The following is a 22,559-nucleotide window of genomic DNA, read 5'->3' on the forward strand; positions in this document are numbered from 1 at the left end:
TCAAGGCTGAGATGGGCCTATTTTTAATCAGTAAGGTGCTCAATGGTTATAGGGATAAGGCAGGGAAGTGGAGTTGAGGATTATTTGTCAGATAAGTCACAATCTTATTGAATGGCGGAGCAGACTCCATTGGCCGAATGGCCTACCCCTGCTCCTATGTCTTATGGTCTTTAAGTCTTCAACTTTAGTTTTTTTCAGGAGTAACCTTCACCAGAGGAGATACATTAGTTTCAGTGGTTGATTTTGGATATCTGCAGAATTAGAATTTAGCCTTTGTCTGCAAAAATAATGTTTTCTTTCATCATGATATTTGAATTGTGTGCAAAATGCATCAGTATGTTTTTAATGGGTCATGCCTTATGTTCCATGTGCGTGGAAGACTGGGAGCTGGTAACATCTCTTTCAACATTGTTTATCTGAGTCCCCTTGTTTAGGACTGTGAGATAATGCACCAAGACACAATCTGTTCTATTAAATCAATAATGAGGTGGGGCTTTAAAAGGCAATGACTCATTATTATGGTTCAATAAAACATGATGGACTCTGACTTCAGAGGGTTTTCCTTTTACAAATAATGAACTAATTAAACATAATAAAGTAACTATAGGATGAATAATGTATCATCAAAAACTAGAAAGAATTTACAAGTAGATCACTTTAAGTAGAATGCGGCCATTTATTTCATGCAGCAAGTTGTCATAATTGCTTTAATGAGCTCCTGAGGGTAAAGTTTTCATTTAAATTATTTTATTATCTGAACATCTGGAAAATCATTTCATTCCTAAGGCAAGCACTTCAACTTACATTCAAATCTAATGCATATTGGTTCTGTACCACATTTTAATGATACTCAGGCTGTCTCTGAGCTTCATTTTGAGCACAAGGCTGAAGTTTATAGTATTTGCACTGATTCAACAACTTAAAGATGGCATTGTGCCTTGAAGCCCACTGCTGCCTGTAAACAAACCAGGAGAGCTTGCTGCAGGCAGGCTACATAATTGTAAGCTCAAACAAGAATGGGAAAATGGATCCCAAACATTGACAGATGATCAGGAACCCCATCTTCTTACCTGCAACCATTGGTTGGGAGGTAGTCAATCCCATTTAAATGTTCTATCCGAGTTCCAATCAAAGAAGTTAAAGGCCACAGAATCCATACAGTGCAGAAGGAGGCCATGCGGCCTATTGAGTCTGGACTGACCCTCCAAAAGAACATTCGACACAGGCGTACCCTGTCTCCGTAACCTAACCTGCACATCTTTGGACTGTTGGAGGAAACCCTCGCATCCGGAGGAAACCCTCGCTGATATGAGGAGAATGTGCAAATTCACACAGTCACCCAAGACTAGAACGAACCCGGATCCCTAGCGCTGTGAGGCAGCAGTGTGAACCACCGTGCCACCTAATGAATTAGCTTTTGCAGCTGCAGTGAGACACCGGCTTAGTGGAACGGCCAGAGTTACATTCAGCATTCATCACTTGCATTGCAAGAAAGAAAAACAAAACTACACAAAAATGCAGTTTTTTAGGAGGAGATGGAAAATGATTTAAGTGTTGTGTGAGGACTGAGGGTTTAACATTTGTTTCAGAGGGTGGGGCGCAGTGCAAAGGCAAAACAAAGAGGTTGCAATGAGAAAATTCTCTTGGGACTTGGGAGGACAGTAAATGAGATCTTAATAAAAGAAACTAGCAGAATTCTATATTTTTGAAAAGAGACAGTAAGAAGCCTCACAACACCAGGTTAAAGTCCAACAGGTTTATTTGAAATCATAAGCTTTTGGAGTGCCCAAACCAGTCCAGTGCCAGCATTTCCACATCATGGCTACCTTTGAAAAGAGAGACATAGAATCATAGAATTTAGACTACAGAAGGAGGCCATTCAGCCCATCGAGTCTGCACCGGCACTTGGAAAGACCACCCTACTTAAGCCCACACCTCCACCCTATCCCAGTAACCCCACCTAACCTTTTTGGACACTAAGGGCAGTTTAGCATGGCCAATCCACCTAACATGCACATAAGACGTAGGAGTGGAAGTAAGGCCATTCGGCCCATCGAGTCCACTCCACCATTCAAACATGGCTGATTTCAACTCCATTTACCTGCTCTCTCTCCATAGCCCTTAATTCCTCGAGAAATCAAGAATTTATCAACTTCTGTCTTAAAGACACTCAACGTTCTGGCCTCCACCGCCCTCTGTGGCAATGAATTCCACAGACCCACCACTCTCTGGCTGAAGAAATTTCTCCTCATCTCTGTTCTAAAGTGACTCCCTTTTATTCTAAGGCTGTGCCCCCGGGTCCTAGTCTCCCCAGCTAATGGAAACAGCTTCCCTACATCCACCCTATCTAAGCCATTCATTATCTTGTAAGTTTCTATTAGATCTCCCCTCAACCTCCTAAACTCCAATGAATATAATCCCAGGATCCTCAGACGTTCATCGTATGTTAGGCCTACCATTCCTGGGATCATCCGTGTGAATCTCCGCTGGACCCGCTCCAGTGCCAGTATGTCCTTCCTGAGGTGTGGCCCAAAATTGCTCACAGTATTCTAAATGGGGCCTAACTAATGCTTTATAAAGCTTCAGAAGTACATCCCTGCTTTTATATTCCAAGCCTCTTGAGATGAATGACAACATTGCATTTGCTTTCTTAATTACGGACTCAACCTGCAAGTTTACCTTTAGAGAATCCTGGACTAGGACTCCCAAGTCCCTTTGCACTTCAGCATTATGAATTTTGTCACCGTTTAGAAAATAGTCCATGCCTCTATTCTTTTTTCCAAAGTGCAAGACCTCGCACTTGCCCACGTTGAATTTCATCAGCCATTTCTTGGACCACTCTCCTAAACTGTCTAAATCTTTCTGCAGCCTCCCCACCTCCTCTATACTACCTGCCCCTCCACCTATCTTTGTATCATCGGCAAACTTAGCCAGAATGCCCCCAGTCCCGTCATCTAGATCGTTAATATATAAAGAGAACAGCTGTGGCCCCAACACTGAACCCTGCGGGACACCACTCGTCACCTGTTGCCATTCCGAAAAAGAACCTTTTATCCCAACTCTCTGCCTTCTGCCTAACAGCCAATCGTCAATCCATGTTGGTACCTTGCCTCGAATACCATGGGCCCTTATTTTACTCAGCAGTCTCCCGTGAGGCACCTTATCAAAGGCCTTTTGGAAGTCAAGATAGATAACATCCATTGGCTCTCCTTGGTCTAAACTATTTGCTATCTCTTCAAAGAACTTTAACAGGTTTGTCAGGCACGACCGCCCCTTACTAAATCCATGCTGATTTGTCCTAATCTGACCCTGCACTTCCAAGAATTTAGAAATCTCATCCTTTTTTAAAAAATATTTTCTTGAAAATTTTTGGTCAACCATCACAGTACATTGTGTATCCTTTACACAATAATATAACAGTATAAATAACAATGACCTGTTTTATAAACAAAGAATAAATAATATATAACAAAAACTAAAACTAAATGGCAACTGCCTTGTCTCAGATTAACACTCTCCAAAAATATGATTTAACAGTCCAATATACAATTATTTATAGCAACGACCTATACATATTATACATATATATTAACAACCCTGAGAGTCCTTCTGGTTCCTCCCCCCCTGCTGCTGCCTTCTTCTTTTCCATTCCCTCTATCTTTCTGTGAGGTATTCGACGAACGGTTGCCACCGCCTGGTGAACCCTTGAGCCGATCCCCTTAGGACGAACTTAATCCGTTCCAGCTTTATAAACCCTGCCATGTCATTTATCCAGGTCTCCACCCCCGGGGGCTTGGCTTCCTTCCACATCAACAGTATCCTGCGCCGGGCTACTAGGGACGCAAAGGCCAAAACATCAGCCTCTCTCGCCTCCTGCACTCCCGGCTCTTGTGCAACCCCAAATATAGCCAACCCCCAGCTTGGTTCGACCTGGACCCCCACTACTTTCGAAAGCACCTTTGTCACCCCCACCCAGAACCCCTGTAGTGCCGGACATGACCAGAACATGTGGGTATGATTCGCTGGGCTTCTCGAGCATCTCGCACACCTATCCTCTACCCCCAAAAATTTACTGAGCCGTGCTCCAGTCATATGCGCCCTGTGTAACACCTTAAATTGAATCAGGCTTAGTCTGGCACACGAGGACGATGAGTTTACCCTACTTAGGGCATCCGCCCACAGCCCCTCCTCAATCTCCTCCCCCAGCTCTTCTTCCCATTTCCCTTTCAGCTCATCTACCATAATCTCCCCCTCGTCCCTCATTTCCCTATATATATCCCCCTTGGCCCCGCCCCCAATGGCCAACGCCCCATCTCCTCCACCTCCTTTCCTCCCCCCACCACCTCCTGTGGAAGAGAGAAAAGTTACCACATCGCAGGATTAATAACATAAAACTCCTCTTTCCCCCCTTTTTACCCCCCTCTTCGCCCCCCATACTCGCCCCACCACTTTGTTTCAAACGTTCTTTTTTTCATAACCCGCTCATTCCAATTTTTCTTCCACGATAAAAGTCCACGCCTCATCCGCCGTCTCAAAGTAGTGGTGCCTCCCTTGATATGTGACCCACAGTCTTGCCGGTTGCAGCATTCCGAATGTTATCTTCTTTTTGTGAAGCACCGCCTTGGCCCGATTAAAGCTCACCCTCCTTCTCGCCACCTCCGCACTCCAGTCTTGGTATACGCGGATCACCGCGTTCTCCCACTTACTGCTCCGAGTTTTCTTTGCCCATCTAAGGACCATCTCTCTATCCTTAAAACGGAGGAATCTCACCACTATGGCTCTAGGAATTTCTCCTGCTCTCGGTCCTCGCACCATCACTCGGTATGCTCCCTCCACCTCCAGCGGACCCGCCGGGGCCTCCGCTCCCATTAACGAGTGCAGCATCGTGCTCACATATGCCCCGACGTCCGCTCCCTCCGCACCTTCAGGAAGACCAAGAATCCTTAGGTTGTTCCTCCTCGCGTTGTTCTCCAGCGCCTCCAGCCTTTCCACACATTGTTTATGGTGTGCCTCGTGCATCTCCGTCTTCACCACCAGGCCCTGTATGTCGTCCTCATTCTCGGCAGCCTTTGCCTTCACGACCCGAAGCTCCCGCTCCTGGGTCTTTTGCTCCTCCTTTAGCCCTTCGATCGCCTGTAATATCGGGGCCAACAGCTCCTTCTTCATTTCCTTTTTGAGTTCTTCCACGCAGCGTTTCAAAAACTCGTGTTGTTCAGGGCCCTATATTAAACTGCCACCTTCCGACGCCATCTTGGTTTTTGCTTGTCTTCCTTGCCGCTGCTCTAAAGGATCCACCGCAATCCGGCCACCTTCCTCTCCTATTTTCCTCCGTATCTAGGGGGGATTCCCTTCTGGTTCACCGCACAGTACTTTTAGCCGTTAAAATTGCCGTTGGGGCTCTTATTAAGAGCCCAAAAGTCCGTTCCACCGGGAGCTGCCGAAACGTGCGACTCAGCTGGTCATCGCCGCACCCGGAAGTTCGAGAAATCTCATCCTTAACAATGGATTCTAGAATCTTGCCAACAACCGAGGTTAGGCTAATTGGCCTATAATTTTCCATCTTTTTCCTTGTTCCCTTCTTGAACAGGGGGGTTACAACAGCCATTTTCCAATCCTCTGGTACTTTCCCTGACTCAGTGACTTTTGAAACATCATCACCAACGCCTCCACTATTTCTTCAGCTATCTCCTTTCGAACTCTAGGATGTAGCCCATCTGGGCCCGGAGATTTATCAATTTTTAGACCTCTTAGTTTCTCTAGCACTTTCTCCTTTGTGATGGCTACCATATTCAACTCTGCCCCCTGACTCTCCGGAATTGTTGGGATATTACTCATGTCTTCTACTGTGAAGACTGACGCAAAGTACTTATTCAGTTCCTCAGCTATTTCCTTGTCTCCCATCACAAAATTACCAGCGTCATTTTGGAGCGGCCCAATGTCAACTTTTGCCTCCCGTTTGTTTTTAATGTATTTAAATAAACTTTTACTATCATTCCTAATGTTACTGGCTAGCCTACCTTCATATTTGATCCTCTCTTTCCTTATTTCTCTCTTTGTTATCCTCTGTTTGTTTTTGTAGCCTTCCCAATCTTCTGACTTCCCACTACTCTTTGCCACATTATAGGTTTTCTCTTTTGCTTTGATGCATTCCCTAACTTCCTTTGTCAGCCATGGCTGCCTAATCCCCCTCTGATAACCTTTCTTTTCTTTGGGATGAACCTCTGTACTGTGTCCTCAATTACTCCCAGAAACTCCTGCCATTGCTGTTCTACTGTCTTTCCCACTAGGCTCTGCTCCCAGTCGATTTTCGTCAGTTCCTCCCTCATGCCCCTGTAGTTACCTTTATTTAACTGTAACACCTTTACATCTTTGGACTGAGGGAGGAAACCGGAGCACCCAAAGGAAACCCATGCAGACACTGGGAGAACATGCAGACTCCGCACAGACAGTAACCCAAGCTGGGAATCGAATCTGGGACCCTGGAGCTGTGAAGCAACAATGCTAACCACTGTGCTACCGTGACGTCCCAAAGATTTTTGGCTTGCACTAACAGGACAATTGCAAGAATGTCAAATTTCAAACGATTGCTACAACTCAAACTACAGGCAGACAAGCTGCTGATTGGTTGGCAAGTTGATTTTTGATTGGCCAAGTTATTGCCACGGTGAAAGCAGCAGGGAACTATTGGCTAGTCAGCTCCTGGGTAATTCAGCAAACTCGCCTGGCTTGAACTTATGAGCTGAACAACAAAAGGAATATGTTCAAGCCTTGCATTTTTAAAAAATTACCCAAGAGCTTGGGAAACAATATTTCCCCATTGTTTGCTCATTGGCAATGGCTCAGCCAATCAGTCAATTTGCTAACCAATCAGCACTCTTTTCTCCTGTTGCGATTGTTGGAAACTTGGCATTCTTGCATTAGTCCTGATGAGTGCAAGATGAAAAGCTTCAGCAACTTGTCTCTCTTTTCAGTAATATTCAAGTTCTTTGTTCAGAATTGCAGAGGGTCATGTGGGGAGGCGGTGGCATAGTGGTATTGTCACTGAACTAATAAACCAGAGACCCAGAGTAATGTTCTGGAGACCAAGGTTCAAATCCGGCCATCGCAGATGGTGAAATTTGAATGAAATTTAAAGTCTAATGATGACCATGAAACCATTGTCGATTGTTGTAAAAACCCATCTGGTTCACTCATGTCCTTTAGGGAAGAGAAATCTGCCCCCTTACCTGGTCTGGCCTACATGTGATTCCAGATCCACAGCAATGTGGTTGACTCTTAACTGCCCTCTCAATATATTAAGTCATAATTTTTTTTTAAATAAGTTATAGAATTTTGCTAGCAGTGGAGCAGGTGACTAGGAGTTGTGCCATCAGGGAGAATTGAAATGAAGTAGGATGTTTCTTTAAGCAGCAGCAGGCATGCCAACAGACTACATTGGAGGGAAACAACCTTGAGCAGTGGCTGGGAGGATCAACGGAGGAGCAGCAGCAAATTAGTTGGACAACCAAAAGGGTGATGTGGGATGTATTATTAATAGAGCCAAGTAGGAAAGGGGACAAGAGGAGGAGTGTGCTGCGCAGTCAGACCAAAGATGAGAAAGAAGAGAGCAGCACGAATCCAGAGCAACAATGAAAGGGGTGGTAGAACTTACAACTAGTAGGGCACCCTCGGTGAGGAAGAAGTGAGTTCCAAACAACCTATACGAGTCAATGCAGGTTGGGAAATTTGGGTATAAAAGTGTATTCAGACTTGATTAGTTGGTTGGCATTCAGTATCTGCGATTTGGATAGCAATGGGAGTCTGAGGCAGTGGATTTTGGCCTGGCTGGCAGGAAAGGCCTAGGGCTGAGCTGTCTGGCGGACGAACAGGGAGCCTGGTGGACACAAATTATTTTTTCTGTCAACAATGAAACATATGGATGCCTAATAATTGAGTGGTTGGAGTATGGAAATTCTTAAATTACACTCAGGGTTCCAGAGCTTTAATGCTGTTTTTTCATTGGTTTGGGGAATGTAAACAACATTTCTGAGCACACAAATTAAATTGAGTACTATAATTTACAAATAGATATTCAGCCTCAAACAGAGTCCTTGAGGGTACATAAATAATCTATTCCACAGAAGCAAATTAATCTAACTGCACTGTTCAGATTTTAGAACGACACAATGAATGAATGCAGAAGCATTTCATTTACCCTCTACTCCTGGGTATTCACATGACTGACTTAATTTTAAAAAAATAACTCCACCATAGCTATTAATAATGTAGCTGTAGGAGACCTCAAGCCTTATTGTCATTCAAATTATCTGTGTATTGTGAAATAACTGAATGATTAAGTGTTGATTAAAGCAGTAAGGGAGATTATTAGTAGTGAAAGGAACATTTGAATCTACTGAAAGGTTGCCATTGTCTCCTGACTGAGGCCTGTCTGCAGTAATCATTACACATGCCTCTTGTTTTTATCGTAGTAATTTCTCCTTATTCACGCTCCGTTTTCTCCCTAACAGTGGGTATTTCTTGTTAATCCTTCCAGGAATGTGGATTTGGATATGGGGATGATGGACAGTGCGTGACCTGCAGGCCAAGCAGGTTCAAGGAAGACTGGGGATTTCAAAAGTGTAAGCCATGCTTGGACTGCACTCTCGTAAACCGCATCCAAAAGGCCAACTGCACAGCCAGCAGTAATGCTGTGTGTGGAGACTGCTTGTCGGGGTAAGTTCAAGGAGCATCAGATTTGAGCTGCGTATTTCCCAAGAGTCAAAGGTGACCCAATTTCATTTTCCCTCAACTCAAAAGTGTTGGCAAAGCCGCACTTGTCAGTTCCCACGGGACACTTGTTTACAAAATGAAACCGCTCATTATCAATACACTTTTGTAAAATAATCCACCATTCCAAAAGCTTCCCCACTCATCCCAATGTCATTTATTCCACTTTCTGTTGTAACAACATTTTCTTGATGGTGAGAAATTTGAAGCGATTGTATACAAATAAAATATCGTCTGGTTTAGGAGAATTTAACAAGATAGCCGGTGTAGAATTTACTCTCTCATTGGATGCAAACCCTTTTCTGAATATCTGAATATCTTTTGGGAATCATGCAAGAATTTTGATTGTGCCTAAAGGTCTACAGACAAGTAAGAGGGATATCTCCCCGCGAAGTTCACGATATTCTGTAAGCAGCCATTGGGAGGTGGACAAGTCTCTCAGATGAAGATGTTTTCCCTCTCTCTCTCTTTCTATATTGCATGCACTCAACGCTTCCCCACAGCAATACAACTAAAAGATCAGGAGCTTAGTGCTGTGTGTTTGTGCGGTGAGGATTGAGGGAAAGGTTCATTGTGATATGACATAGAATGGTTACAGCACAGAAGGAGGCCATTCAGCCCATCGTGTTCACGCCAGCTCTCTGCAACAGCAACTCAGTCACACTCCTCCTCCCTTTCACAGCAGCAGTGCAAATGTTCTTGGTCTTGGTGACATATGTTTGAATTTCATCAAACTTCACTGCCTAGGTCTTGTATTAATCAAAACATGTCAGGCGTCAGTACTTCTGTCAGTGAGATGAGGGATTGTGAACTCTCTTTTTCAACTTGGTGGTACTGGTCCTCCACCAAGCATCCTCAACATAAACATTGCCCTGTAAATTGCACTAAAGAAAGTAGAATCCTAACCGACCTGGTCTTCCCTCATTTGACAGTCCCGCCATGCCAGGAATCAGCCTGGTAAACCTTCGCTGGAGTTCTGTACTGCACTGTGCTACACTTCACTAAAACTAGTTATCTGCACATAACAGGGACAGAGAAAGCGCAAGCTCAGCTGAAGATCCCCCTTCACTCCTCCCGAATATTTTCTCTCACTCACTCACTCAACTGCTCCGTTCCCAATCTCTTCCCTCCATCCCCAACTCATTCCCTTATTCCCTCTTGGAAATCGCCCCTCCCTAACCTTTTTCTTCTTTTCACCTCCCCCTCCAGGCTCGGTCCTTCCACCCCTTCCCTCCCCTTCACTGACCTTAACGGCATCTGACCTGAATACTGCACCTGGTCTTAATTTACTGTGGGCAACCCCACAGGAGATTGATTCATTATTTACGCATAGAAACATACATAGCAAATAGAAACAAGTGAAGGCCATTTGGCCCTTTGAGCCTGCTCCGTCATTCATTGTGATCATGGCTGTTCATCAAATTCAATACCCTGATCCCCCTATCCCTTGAGTCCCAAGAGCTATATCTAATCCCTTCTTGAAATCACACAACATTTTGGCCTCAACTACTTTCTGTGTAGTGAATTCCACAGATTCACCACTCGGTGAAGACATTTCTCCTCATCTCAGTCCTTCAAGGTTTACCCCTTATCCTCAAACTCTGACCCCTAGTTCTGGATTTCCCCACCATTAGGAACATTCGTTCTGAATCTACCTTTCTAATCCTGTTAGAATTTTCTAAGTTTCTATGAGATATCCTCTCACTCTTCTAAACTCCAATGAATATAATTATAACCAACTTAGTCTCTCCTCCACGACAATTCTGCATCCTGCGAATCAGCCTGGTAAACCTTTGCTGCAGTCCCTCCATAGCAAGAACATCCTTCCTCAGATAAGGACACCAAAACTGCACACAATACACCAGGGGTTGCCTCACCAACGCCCTATACAATTGCAGTAAAACATCTCTGTTCCTGTACTCAAATTCTCTCATTATGAAGGCCTATATACCTTCTTTACTGCCTGCCGTACCTGCGCGCTTACTTTCAGTATATAGAATTTACAGTGCAGAAGCGTCTGATGCACAAGGCCACCAAGGTCTCACATACTAATACTAATTCCCTTCAGCTCCTCACTGAAACTTGTGTCTCTCAGAACTTCCGGTACATTATTCATGTCTTCCTTTGTGAAGACAGAAGCAAAGTACGAATTAGCCCCTCAGCCATTTCTTTCTTTTTAGTTTAACATATTGAGGCCTAACTAGACGTTACTTTAATATCCCATGATGAAAATCATAATAATATGAAAATCATAAGTAACACTGATATTGTACTGTGGCCATTGCATTGCAAAGTTATTTCTAAGTGTTCTCGTATTTTTCTTCCTCCTTCTCCTGTGTTTGCCCCTTTGTGTCAGGTAGCTTTGTATGATTATGTCGACAGGCCTCTGCATGTACTTCATAGCCAGCTGTACAAAAGCTATCTCCCCAACATTCCCTTATCCCTTAAAAAAAAAAGCCATCAATCATCACCTTTCTTTAACATCTTAAAATGAGCAAGTTATGAGAAACCAGGGCCATGATCTTGCAGCCCCAATAGCCATGGGTCCAAATCCCCAGCACTTTGAAATTGCAGAGAGTGCTGTTAAATCAGGTGGGAAAATTCCTGGAGATCATAATCTCGCTTGATGCAGAGAAGGCATTCGACTGGGTAGAGTGGGACTATCTGTTTGGGGTATTTAAAAAATTTGAATTTGGGCCAGGCTTTGTAGCATGGGAGCAGTTGTTATATACGGTCCCATTTGCCAGTGTTTGCAATAACAAAGTGACCTCCGCCCCCTTTTGTCTCTGCCAGGGTACCAGGCAGGGATGTATGATGTCCCTTTTAATAATAATAATAATAATCTTTATTCGTGTCACAAGTAGGCTTACATTAATATTTCAATGAAGTTACTGTGAAAATCCCCTTTGCTGTTTGCACTAGCAGTAGAGCCACTAGCCATGACCCTGAATACATGGGGAGGAATAGTTAGAGATGGGGTGGAACACAGGGTCTCGCTTTACACCACCGACTTACTATTATCTGTGAGGGATCTGGAGGCATCAATAGATAACATCATAGGAATCTTGCAGCGTTTTGGGGCCTCCTCTGGTTATAAGATAAACATAGGGAAGAGTGAATACCTTGTGGTTGGGGTGCAGAGACAGAGAAGGTCTTTAGGGGAGTGCCGTTCTGGCTAGCTGGAAATCATTTTCCGTATTTGGGTGTCCAGATAGCAAGGGACTGGGGGAAACTCCAGAGATTGAATTATACAAATCTGCTGACAAAGGTCAAAGCGAACTTGCAAAGGTGGAACGGCCTCCCATTATTCCTGGTAGGCCGAGTGCAATCGGTTAAGATGAACACCTTGCCGAGATTTAATTTTTATTCCAGTGCCTTCTGATATTCTTGCCCAAGGCTTTTTTCAGAGAGATTGACCGTCTGTGACTGGATTTACTTGGGTAAGAACCCAAGGATCAGGAGGACGTTGCTCCTGAGGGAGAGACAATTAGAGGGTCTTGCCAAACTTTCAATACTATTATTGGACAGTTAATGTTGAAAAGGTGTTGGAGTGATTTGGATGGGTTCGGGTGGAAGCAGAGTCTGAGAGGGGAGCAAGCCTTGCGGCGCTGGTACTAGCTCCGTTTCTGGTGATACCAAAGAAAAACTCGTCTAGCTCGGTAGTAGTAGCCACGTAAAAAATTTGGAGGCAACACCGCCATCCTTTTAATTTGAGAGCTGCCTCTAAGCTGCTCCCCATCTGTGCGAACCAGTTATTCGAGCCTGCTAGGTCGGAGGTGAAATTTAGGGAGTGGAAGGATAAAACTTGAGAGAAAGTGGGAGACTTATTTTTAGAAGGTCGGTTCGCTACCTTAAGGAAACTGAAAGAAAAATGGGCTTACAGTTGCTGATGGGTCAGGTACCTCAGGTGCGCAGCTGGGTCAAAAAGTACGATTCAGCCTTTCCGAAGAAGCAGCCTTTACCTTGCTCGAGATGGTCTTATCCTGCTCTAGTTCGGAGGCGGCCAGCACGTCAGGTATACCAGTGGATGATAGGGGAGGAGACGGGATCTGTTGAGGGCATAAAGGCAAAGTGGAAGGAGCTGCTGGGACCGATTTTAGAGGTTTGGAGTGAGGCGCTGAGGAGGGTGAACTCGATCTTGTCCTGCACAAGGCCGAGTCTCATCATGCTAAAAGTGGTGTTCCGGGCTCACCTGACAAAGGTCAGAATGAGTTGATTTTTTGAAGAGGCAGATGATGATTGTGGTCGTTTCTGGGGGGGCCTGGCGCATCATGTACACATGTTCTGGTCATGCTCAAAGCTGGCGGACCTCTGGAGGTCCTTTCTTGAGACTCTGTCGGCAATCATTGGTGGTGATTTTTGATTTTGTCTGAAGTCTGGGCAGGGGAGGCATCCTGGCCTTTGCCTCACTGGTAGCAAGAAGGCAGATGTTCATGGGCTGGAGGTCGACTACACCGCCCAGCGCCTCGACGTGGCTTGGTGACTTGATGGAGTTTTTACACTTCAAGAAAGTTAAGTTTACCATGAGAGGGTCAGTGGAAGGGTTTTACCTCAGATGGCGGCCTTTTAAGGGGCTGGTCACTGTTAGCTGTTAGGTGGGGGAGATAGGGTGAGTGGGGAGGATTTGGTAACTAGGGGTTTTACTGTTGTAAGGGAAGGGGGTGAGTTATTTGTAGATTTTATATAAAAATTGTTAAAAAATTTAATTAAAATATTTCCAGAAAAAAATCAGGCGAGAAGAGGCCAGTGGGTTTAACACAGCTTTTTCTGCCTAATCCAACACTCTGCAATTTGGGGGAAATTGTACCTCATGAATGTAAACTTAAAATTTACAATCTGCTGCATAAAGCAATGAAATGCACCATGGTCTACATCAGCCTGATGTTCATCAGAGTTCACCGTGATCTGTGCAATCTTCAATTTATTTATGATAATATGTTAGCAGAAACATTGTTGTATTAATCATGAAATTAAATTTGGACATAGATTGTTTAAAGTTTTTCAAAATCACATGTGCCACTACTTTTTTATTTGTTTATGTATGTGATGACTTGATCCTTTGGCTAACACTGACAACTGTGACAATTAGAGAAGGTTTTTACAAACCATTAGCATGTCTCAGTTTTATTGCCTGCCATTCTGTTTATTGCTCACTCTGAGATGAACAGCCTGACGCAGGCCCTTTAACCACCCCTTTGTTCACTAACTATGCTTTTAAAGGAAATAATGGAAGGTCAGTTTGTAAAACGAGTGTCTATCATTTTATTTAAATGCTTGAATTTAATACTTTGTCAATTTACTTTTGTGAGGAATTAACTCAGGAAATGAGAACTGTAAACAAGGGTGGATACCAAGAATGTTCAAACAGCAATGTCCCTGGCCCTGACATGTAAAGTAAAAGGTAAAGTTGCCATAGTCCCAGGTGACCATAGATTGCTCTCCCCTTTGAGGGGGAGAGCTTGACTGGTGGTGATTTAACCTGAGGATCACCAGAACTCAGGCGAGAGCAATGATTAACCTGACAAATATGTGTGACTTTTACACTATTTCAGCACAAAACAAGCAAACTCTCCCAGCTTATCAAAACAAAAAACTTTTCCTTTCATATTTATGATTAGAATTTTTTTTTGGGGGGGATAGGGAATCTCAATTGAAGGGCCTGCAACCACATCACCAAGATTGAAAAGAGTTGGTGGAAAAGAGTAGTGGTTAACTGACGCCTAGCTTGGGCTTTCAGAAGTAGGTTGTTGGAGAAGCTCTCCAAAAACAAAAGATAACGGGTAAAATTCTCAGTTTGGGAGACTGGGTGGTATTCTCTGTCGGTCGACGCCAAAATCAGGAAAGGCGATTGGGCGGGGAATCGGTTTTGACGCTGAAACTGTGGCACGCCAAATTGCAATTCTCCGGTGCCTCAACAGCAGTGTCAAAATGTTCCACTCCTCACATACAGTAAACGCCGTTTGAATATCCTTAGTGGGCCTGACTCGGTATTCTCCAGGGCCTCCGCCTCCACCGAGGGGAATTCCTGACGGCGAGGGTCACTTGTGCTTTTAAAAATTGAAAAGCAGCCGCCGTGGCTGATGAGGGTCAGAGAGGAGGTAGGACATGTAGAGGCGCAACTGTGGGCTGCTGGACCTGACACTGGCTGGTGTTGGGGGCTGCCAGGGTGACGGACTGGGTTGGTGTCCAGGCATGGATTGCCATTGCCACAGCTTACAAGGCAGCCATCTTGCTGTGCGCCCCACTGACCACCCACCATGGTCCATGGTTCTGCAGAGTGCCACCTGCATCCCAGCCCCTGCACCCCACACTCCATCATATCACCCCTCCCCCCCCAAACTGGTCATCACCCACCGCCTGGGAACCACGTGGCCCGCCCAAGGGCAACGGCCACAATAGCCCCTGCAGAGGGCAGCTGGATGGGGGCCGTGGACCGTACCACTGGCAAGGGCCCCACCAGCCAACGGTACCCCAGCAGCAGGGATGAGCGCCAGGGCCAGAGGTGTGGGGGTGGGGGACATACGGGGCAGGGTCCGCAGTGCTAACCGGTTCCACCATGAAGGCCATTGGCATGGTTGGGCGCGGGGGTTTGCACCATGCTAACATGACAGCCTTTCACCCCCTGCAGACAGTGGATATTGGAATACAACCAGCAATTGTGGCCTTCCTCTTTTTAAAAATAGTTTTACTAAGGCATTTATGTATATACATTAAACACAACCGGAACCAAAAAGAAAAAAAACGGGAAGTCTTATAATAGATAAATAACGCCCCACCCTCCCTGCCGCTCCCCTCCATTCTGCTCTCCCCCATGTTTACCCCTATAACTCGTTTGTGTCGAGATCTCACAGAGCACTGTGCAGAGGTGCATCCGTATCATCACGAAGGCCCTGTATGTCCACTAGGAACAATACATCCATTTCAATGTGGACCAAGTCCACCAGTATGTCAGGGCAGCAGGGTTCGTTGCCATGGCCGAGATGCCCCGGGTCCAGGGAATGATCGAAAAGATGTATATTGCCCTATGAATACCTGCAGATAACAGGTCGATCTTCACAAACCGAAAGGGGTTCCACTCGATGAACGTGCAGCTGGTGTGTGACCAGCAGCTGTGCATCATGCAGGTCTGCGCCCGATATCATGGCACACTTGGCAGTTCCTGGCCTCTTCGAGATGCAGCCCCGGCTGGTGGATTGGCTCCTGGACGACAGGGCTTACCCATTGCGGACGTGGCTGATGACGCCTATCCAAGGCCACCAACTGACACGGAGACCCGCTACAACGATGCCCTTGCAATAATCAAATAGTTCTTCAGCATCCTGAAGATGCAGTTCAGGTGCCTGGACTACTCTGGAGGGGCCCTCCAGTATAGTGTTGGGAGAGTCGTCTACATCATGGTGGCCTGCTGCGTCCTCCACAACATCGCGCAGCTGAGGGGCAACATTCAGGAGAAGAAGGATCAACACCAGGCGTCGTATGACGAAGAAGATGCGGGGGAGGGCAAGGATGGACAGGGCATGGGGGATCTGGCCAGGGGCACGGATACCGCATCCTGCCACCTCCCCCCTGCCTGCCTGCAACCCCCTCCATGATACATACCTGCTGCACTATGGAGTACAGGCCCTACCTTGGCAGCCACAACGGATATGGTCCATGGGATGGAGGATGATGATAACCTGCTCTGGGATGAGCTCTGGTGCTCCACATCATTTGACAGCATCTGACTCCTGCCCACGGTAGCACTTCGCACCACCCATCAGGATGATCCCTTCATGCTCGGCCTGCAGTGATTCCCGCCCTCGGTGACCTGAGGCCCCTTTGGTGGCCGTCTTCTGGCGTGGATGTGCACCTGCAGGTACTGGATGCTCACCGACAACCCCTCATGTAGTCCCTGGCACTGTGACTGTTTCTCCACAGTCGTTAGGACCTTCTCTTCCAGAAGCCCGAAACCGTCTGAATGGCAGCTAGTCCCTGGGGACAGCCACCCTACGACTATCCGCCTCCTCGGAAATTCCTACCTCCACCTGCTGTACCGTGAGCATGTGTAGCCCGAAACCGTCTGAACGGCAGCTAGTCCCTGGGGACAGCTACCCTACGACTATCCGCCTCCTCGGAAATTCCTACCTCCACCTGCTGTACCGTGAGCATGTGTTTGGTGCGCACCAGATAGTGTCCCAGGAGCCTCTTCACTCGCATGCGCAAACGAAGTGAGTGTCTCTGGGATGGTGGAGGGTGTTTGAGACAGCTGTGATGGGAAATCAGTATCATCCCTGATAACAGGCCATGTTAAGATTTTTCTCCTTTATTTCATTTTACATAGAAGCATACATAGAAAATATCAGCAGGAGGAGGCTATTCGGCTCTTTGAGGCTTCTCCGCCATTCATTCTGATCATGGCTGATCATCATGCTCAATACCCTGATCCCGCCTTCCCCTGCCCCATATCCCTTGATCCCTTTAGCTCCAAGAACTATATCTAATCCCTTCTTGAAATTACTCAAAGTTTTGGCCTTAACTACGTTCTGTGGTAGCGAATACCACAAATTCATCATTCTCTGGGTGAAGAAACTTCTCCTCACCTCAGTCCTAAAAAGTTCTCCTTATCCTCAAACTATGACCCCTAGTTCTGAACTTCCTCACCATCGGGAACATTCTTTCTGAATCCTGTTGGAATTTTATAAGTTTCTATGAGATCCCCTCTCACTCTTCTAAACTCCAATGAATATAATCCTAACCAATTTTAAGTCTCTCCTCATATATGACAGTCCCACTATCCCAGGAAACAGCCTGGTAAACCTTCGCTGCAGTCCCTCCATAGCAAGAACACCCTTCCTCAGATGAGGACACAAAAAATATGATGTAAATTATTCAATGGATTTTACATTATGAAATATTCTGCTTCCTTCTGGTGGGCATTGTTTCCCCTCTCACAAGACTCAAGACCTTCGGTTTTACAGCTGCTACTGCTATAAAGAGTGAGCCAGCTGCAGACTCTCTGAATACTGGAAGTATAGTGGTTCCCAGGTGCTTGGATCTATGTTACTAAAGGGATCAAGGGATATGTGGGGGGAGAAAGGCAAATATTGAGTGCATTACTGGATCCCATAAAATTATATGTTCAATAAAACTGACATGGTCTTCTCTCCTCTCCTCCCAGATTTTATAGGAAGACCAAATTGGGTGGTTTTCAGGAAATGGAGTGCATTCCATGTGGGAACCCTCCTCCTCCTTATGAGCCTCACTGTAAGTAAACAGATTGATTTAAATATCTTTCAAACCAAGGACTGATGTTGCAATTCTTTTCGAGCTGGACCATTTGCTTTTGAAAGTGTAACAGAATCACTGCACAACAGGCAAATGGCATCACATTCAATCACCTCTACATTACAACAGTGCATTTCAAAAGAATCGTAAGATCATGAGAAATAGGAGCAAAAGAAGGCCATTCGGGACATCGAGCCTGCTCCGCCACTCAATAAGATCATGGCTAATCTGAATGGCACCTCACTGCTTGCCCCCTTTCCTGCCTTGCACCCTTATTTGGCTGCAAAGCACTTTGGGAGGTCCAGTGGCCATGTAAGTGCGATATAAATGCGAGTTTTTCTTAATTTTATTCCAAACTTTTAAAAAAATAATAGAGCAAATGTAACAGCCTTGGGCATATAGAATGCAAAAATAAAAGAAGTCAAATTAACTTTGCACTGAAAAGTATATAAAGAGTTCAGAATACAGATGCAGAGTAAATATTACAGAATAATTTTAAGCACATTTCTACCAATTATCCCTCGTTTTGAGCTCTATTAAGAAAATAGTGGTCAGAAAGTATCTGAAAGAATGTCAAGCTGCGTATTTATATCTAGTCTGATGCAAGAAATAAAATAATGCAGCTCTGATCTGGCCAAAAAGTGAGTCCGAGAAGATGCATATCGAAAGGCCTTGGGTATTATTGTATAATTGCAGAATCTCCACATAATTCATTCACACTAAACTATTGCCACACAGACATTGGAAAAATTAACAAACATACGTCCAAGACATCCTTGAAGAAAGTAGTTCAAGTGTGACTTTGAATAAACTACTCAATTTAGTCTTGTGGCTGACAAGAATTGGTATGTTTGCTGGTATGTTTTGCTTCGTTAAATGATTATGCTGGGCAGGGGAGGCTGCAGCCTTACTTGTAAGGTCCGGAACACCTCGGGGGAAATTCTCCGGCCTCATTGCACAAAGTCCTAGTCCCCTATGTCGGAAGAATTGCGGGAGAGCCACAAAATGGGATAAACGGCTGCCACCTCCGGCGAACCCTAGCATCGATCCTCTCAAGGCGAACTTGATCTTCTCAAGCCTGAGAAACCCAGCTGTGTCATTAACCCAAACCCCCGATTTTCGGGGTTCCGAGTCCCTCCACGCCAATAAGATCTGTCTCCAGGCTACCAGGGAAGCAAAGGCCAAAACATCAGCCTCACTCGCCCCCTGGACTTGCGGGTCTTCCAACACACCAAAAATCGCCACCTCTGGACTTGGAAGCACCCGTACCTTCAAAACTGTGGACATGATATCGGCAAATGCTTGCCAGAATCCCCTAAGCTTCGAACATTTTCACGGGCCATCCCGCACACCGCCCACACCTTCAAAGAACCTGCTCATACGGGCCACAGTCGATCAGCATATTTAAAGGTGGCTTTTGGCAGGCAGCCTACCTGTCTAAAATCTTTAGTAAGATTCACAGTCGGTGGATCCAGGAAATCTTTTGGGAGGAGATTTCAACTGCCATGTATTCAGTTTGGTTGAGTAGGGTTATGTAGCCTTCTGGGATGGCCACTTACAACCAGGAACAGAGAAGCTCACAAAGCATGGTGGGTAAAATGGACAGAGCAAGATTCAGGCAGGCTCAGAGCCTGAAATGTACATTTGCAAATATCGAAACCCCGACCAATTAGCATTTGATGGACCGATTACCATTTGATGGCCCATCTCCACCAGACAAAGGACTGGTACTTGAGCGACCGGTACAGTCCCAGACATTTCGGTGCTGCTCCCTGTTCTAGGGAAGCGTAAACAACGGGGTCAGTGACCGCTTGGGACACGCCCAGCCATCCAGGCACCCGCCATTTATTGGTTCGAAATCGAACATAGTGATCAGTGATCACCCAATTAGTGGGGTCCAAACTGAAGGACCGCCCAAAAGAGCGCGAAAACCCCAAGCAAAAGAAGAGAGTCCACCATGAGTTCGTCCTCTTTTGGACCTGGCGCCCGGCTACGTCTGTTTCCAAGTGCAGCAACACCAGATGCAAGTCCAAGTTCAATGCTCACTACCAGACGGATGATCCTAGCTGAGCAGCAGTTACTTCTACAGACCCGATAGATCCAGAATCGAACAACGGCCACTGTTCCTCTGACCTAAGCCGGGTGGCTGACGTTAAGTACAGGTTGTCTTAGTCGATAGATGTAGTTTAACTGGTAGTGTTTGACTAATTGTGTGCATGATTAATTGTGTGTGTAAATAAAGTACCTTTGACCTTGAACTAACTAACTGGTGTTTGGCTCTTTGATCGATAGCCGGTTGAACCTTGTGGTGGTATCATTTGATACCTGGCGACTCTGAGCATTAGAATATTGATATCCAATGGAAGGAGGGCAACCTCACTGACTGCCATATTTACAGTACGTAAAAAAGGCAACAGTTAACACCAACCCTTCTTCTTCAAGATACTTGTGTTTGATTTTGATTTTTCCTGAAATCCTAATCATTTTCAATTCAATCTTATATTTGACTAAACGCAATAACGTAGAACAGTGAGAATGCTTTCGGAACAATGTGTGGGTAAGCAGCATTATATTTGAATGGTCAGTTATCTTACAGGACTCAGCAGAGAGAGAAATTACAGAAAGTTGAACACTGAGTTGGGGCAATTTACCACTTTTTAAAAAAGGATACCTCAGTTTTTAGTTTATTCAGTGAAGGATTGGGTGTGCATGTGGTATTTATCAGGTCTGAGATATCCCCTTGATGGATGGAATCACCCAGTAAATGGAGAGAATCGCCCATCTGGTGTCAGAGTGCGATTTCCTGAATGCAGCTCGGTGTGGAAGGGCAAGTGGGGTCAGTGATCACACTGAGGTTAGACTAGAACAGGTGTGCCAAGTCAAGCATGTTTATGTAACATTAGCCCCTTTAATATCTGCGCGAAGAAGACGGTGATTAATGAGTGTTACCACAAGCTACAGTGACTGCACTTTCAAATCAGCCGGTGTACCGCAAGCACTTACCTCCCTAAAACAAATCCTACTGGAGCGACAGCAAGTAGCGCATTTGCTATTCGCTAATTCGAAATGTCACTGGAATCTTCACGCATTGTCTCCCGTGGTGTCTTTTGGAGCAAAGAATGACAACTTGATATCTAGGCTGACAAATGATAGCCCTCCATTGATGATTGTTTTTAATGTATACGCATAAACCAAGGATCAGAGAAACAAAACTCCCTTGAGCTTGCTGCAGTGTAAACGTGTGTGTGCATGGGTTGGAGATGCTCCAGACTAAAAGGACAGTAAAGTGGAGTCAAGAGGCTTCCTCCACAATAGTGACAGTTTTATGTTTAGATAATGAATTGTCCGCTCACATTCCTTCACTGTTCTCCAGCATTGCTTGTTGAAATTCCTCCTCTGAAATGGTAAGTGGTTGAACCCACATCAACAGTAAGGCCTCTTTGTGAGCAGATTAGGTGTTTTTTTTTAACTGTTAAAAAGCTTTCAACTGAATAATTAAGTAAAGTCAAGACTCGATCTGCCAAACTACAAATTTGTCTCATTGTGGTTTTACCTTTTTCAATTGTTTGTAAATAGGTTTGATGACAAAGATCTGTCAGTTTTGTCCAGTTAGAATGGATAGAATTTAATAAGAAGGGGAGTGGAGGGAAAATCCCATTGAATGTTAATTCATCCTTATCCCATTAGGCAATCCTTAACAGACAGCTATTTGCTTGTGGTCAGGCCAGTGTGCTCCAGACTGAGCAAGTACACATTCAGGTGTAAAAATAAATAGAAGTGGGCTGATGAATGGCTCCACCCACTGACAATATCACAATGAGGTACTTCCCAGCCTGAGTAATTCTTCGAAAAATATTTGATGCAAGAACTTTACCCAAGTTCTGTGGCTGAATTTTTATTCCCTTGAAAAAGGAGACTTAATTTAGCTTTCCTTTTCTGCTCATTTTAATACATCAAAAATGTTCAGCCTTTTTCATCATGATCAGTTAAGATCGCATCATTCCCCCTATTGCTGTGTACACGTGAGATCAATTGATTTTTTGTTATAACCTGCATGAGACCTAAGGGGTTGGAGCAATCAGTCTCCCCATGAGTCTTGCCAAATACGAGCTCCCCCGCTGAAGGGGCGGGGAGTTTGAGGACATTCATGATTGAGAGCTGTATAAAGTGAGGCTAGGTATGGAATCGACAGAGAAGACTCGGCTGGGATCTGATGTCTATTGTAAATATAATTGCTTTGCAGTAAAGTTTTCTTTTGACCAACTTGGCTCATTTGTGGCCTAATAAACTGGCGATGAGGATACATCTGGATTACTGTCGATGCTGCTACACTGTGTAACAAACAGCCATCTCCTTTCCACTGCTGGACTACAGTTGGAGATTTTTTTCTCTATTGCAAATATACCTTTGATCGGAAGATTGGACATGTTTGACGCAAGTATGCAGAACGCATGCATTACTTTTTCCGAACGAACAGTTAACACTGTTGAATGGCAGACAGTGGCATTGCTGCCTGCTTGTGAAGCTCA

The 22,559-nt window shown here is 45.1% G+C and overlaps 1 protein-coding gene across 2 annotated transcripts in view; it reads left to right on the forward strand.

Annotated features, from left to right (window-relative positions):
- Nucleotides 1–22,559, forward strand: part of tnfrsf19 (tumor necrosis factor receptor superfamily, member 19) — a 112,359-nt gene that overhangs the window by 36,152 nt on the left and 53,648 nt on the right. For both annotated transcript variants that reach the window (XM_072476860.1, XM_072476862.1), the window contains exons 4-5: nt 8,534–8,712; nt 17,924–18,009. In XM_072476860.1, the coding sequence (XP_072332961.1) occupies nt 8,534–8,712; nt 17,924–18,009 (265 nt within the window). The remainder of the gene's footprint in view (nt 1–8,533; nt 8,713–17,923; nt 18,010–22,559) is intronic.

This window comes from Scyliorhinus torazame, chromosome 15 (assembly GCF_047496885.1).
Source record: "Scyliorhinus torazame isolate Kashiwa2021f chromosome 15, sScyTor2.1, whole genome shotgun sequence".
Taxonomy (NCBI): Eukaryota; Metazoa; Chordata; class Chondrichthyes; order Carcharhiniformes; family Scyliorhinidae; genus Scyliorhinus; species Scyliorhinus torazame.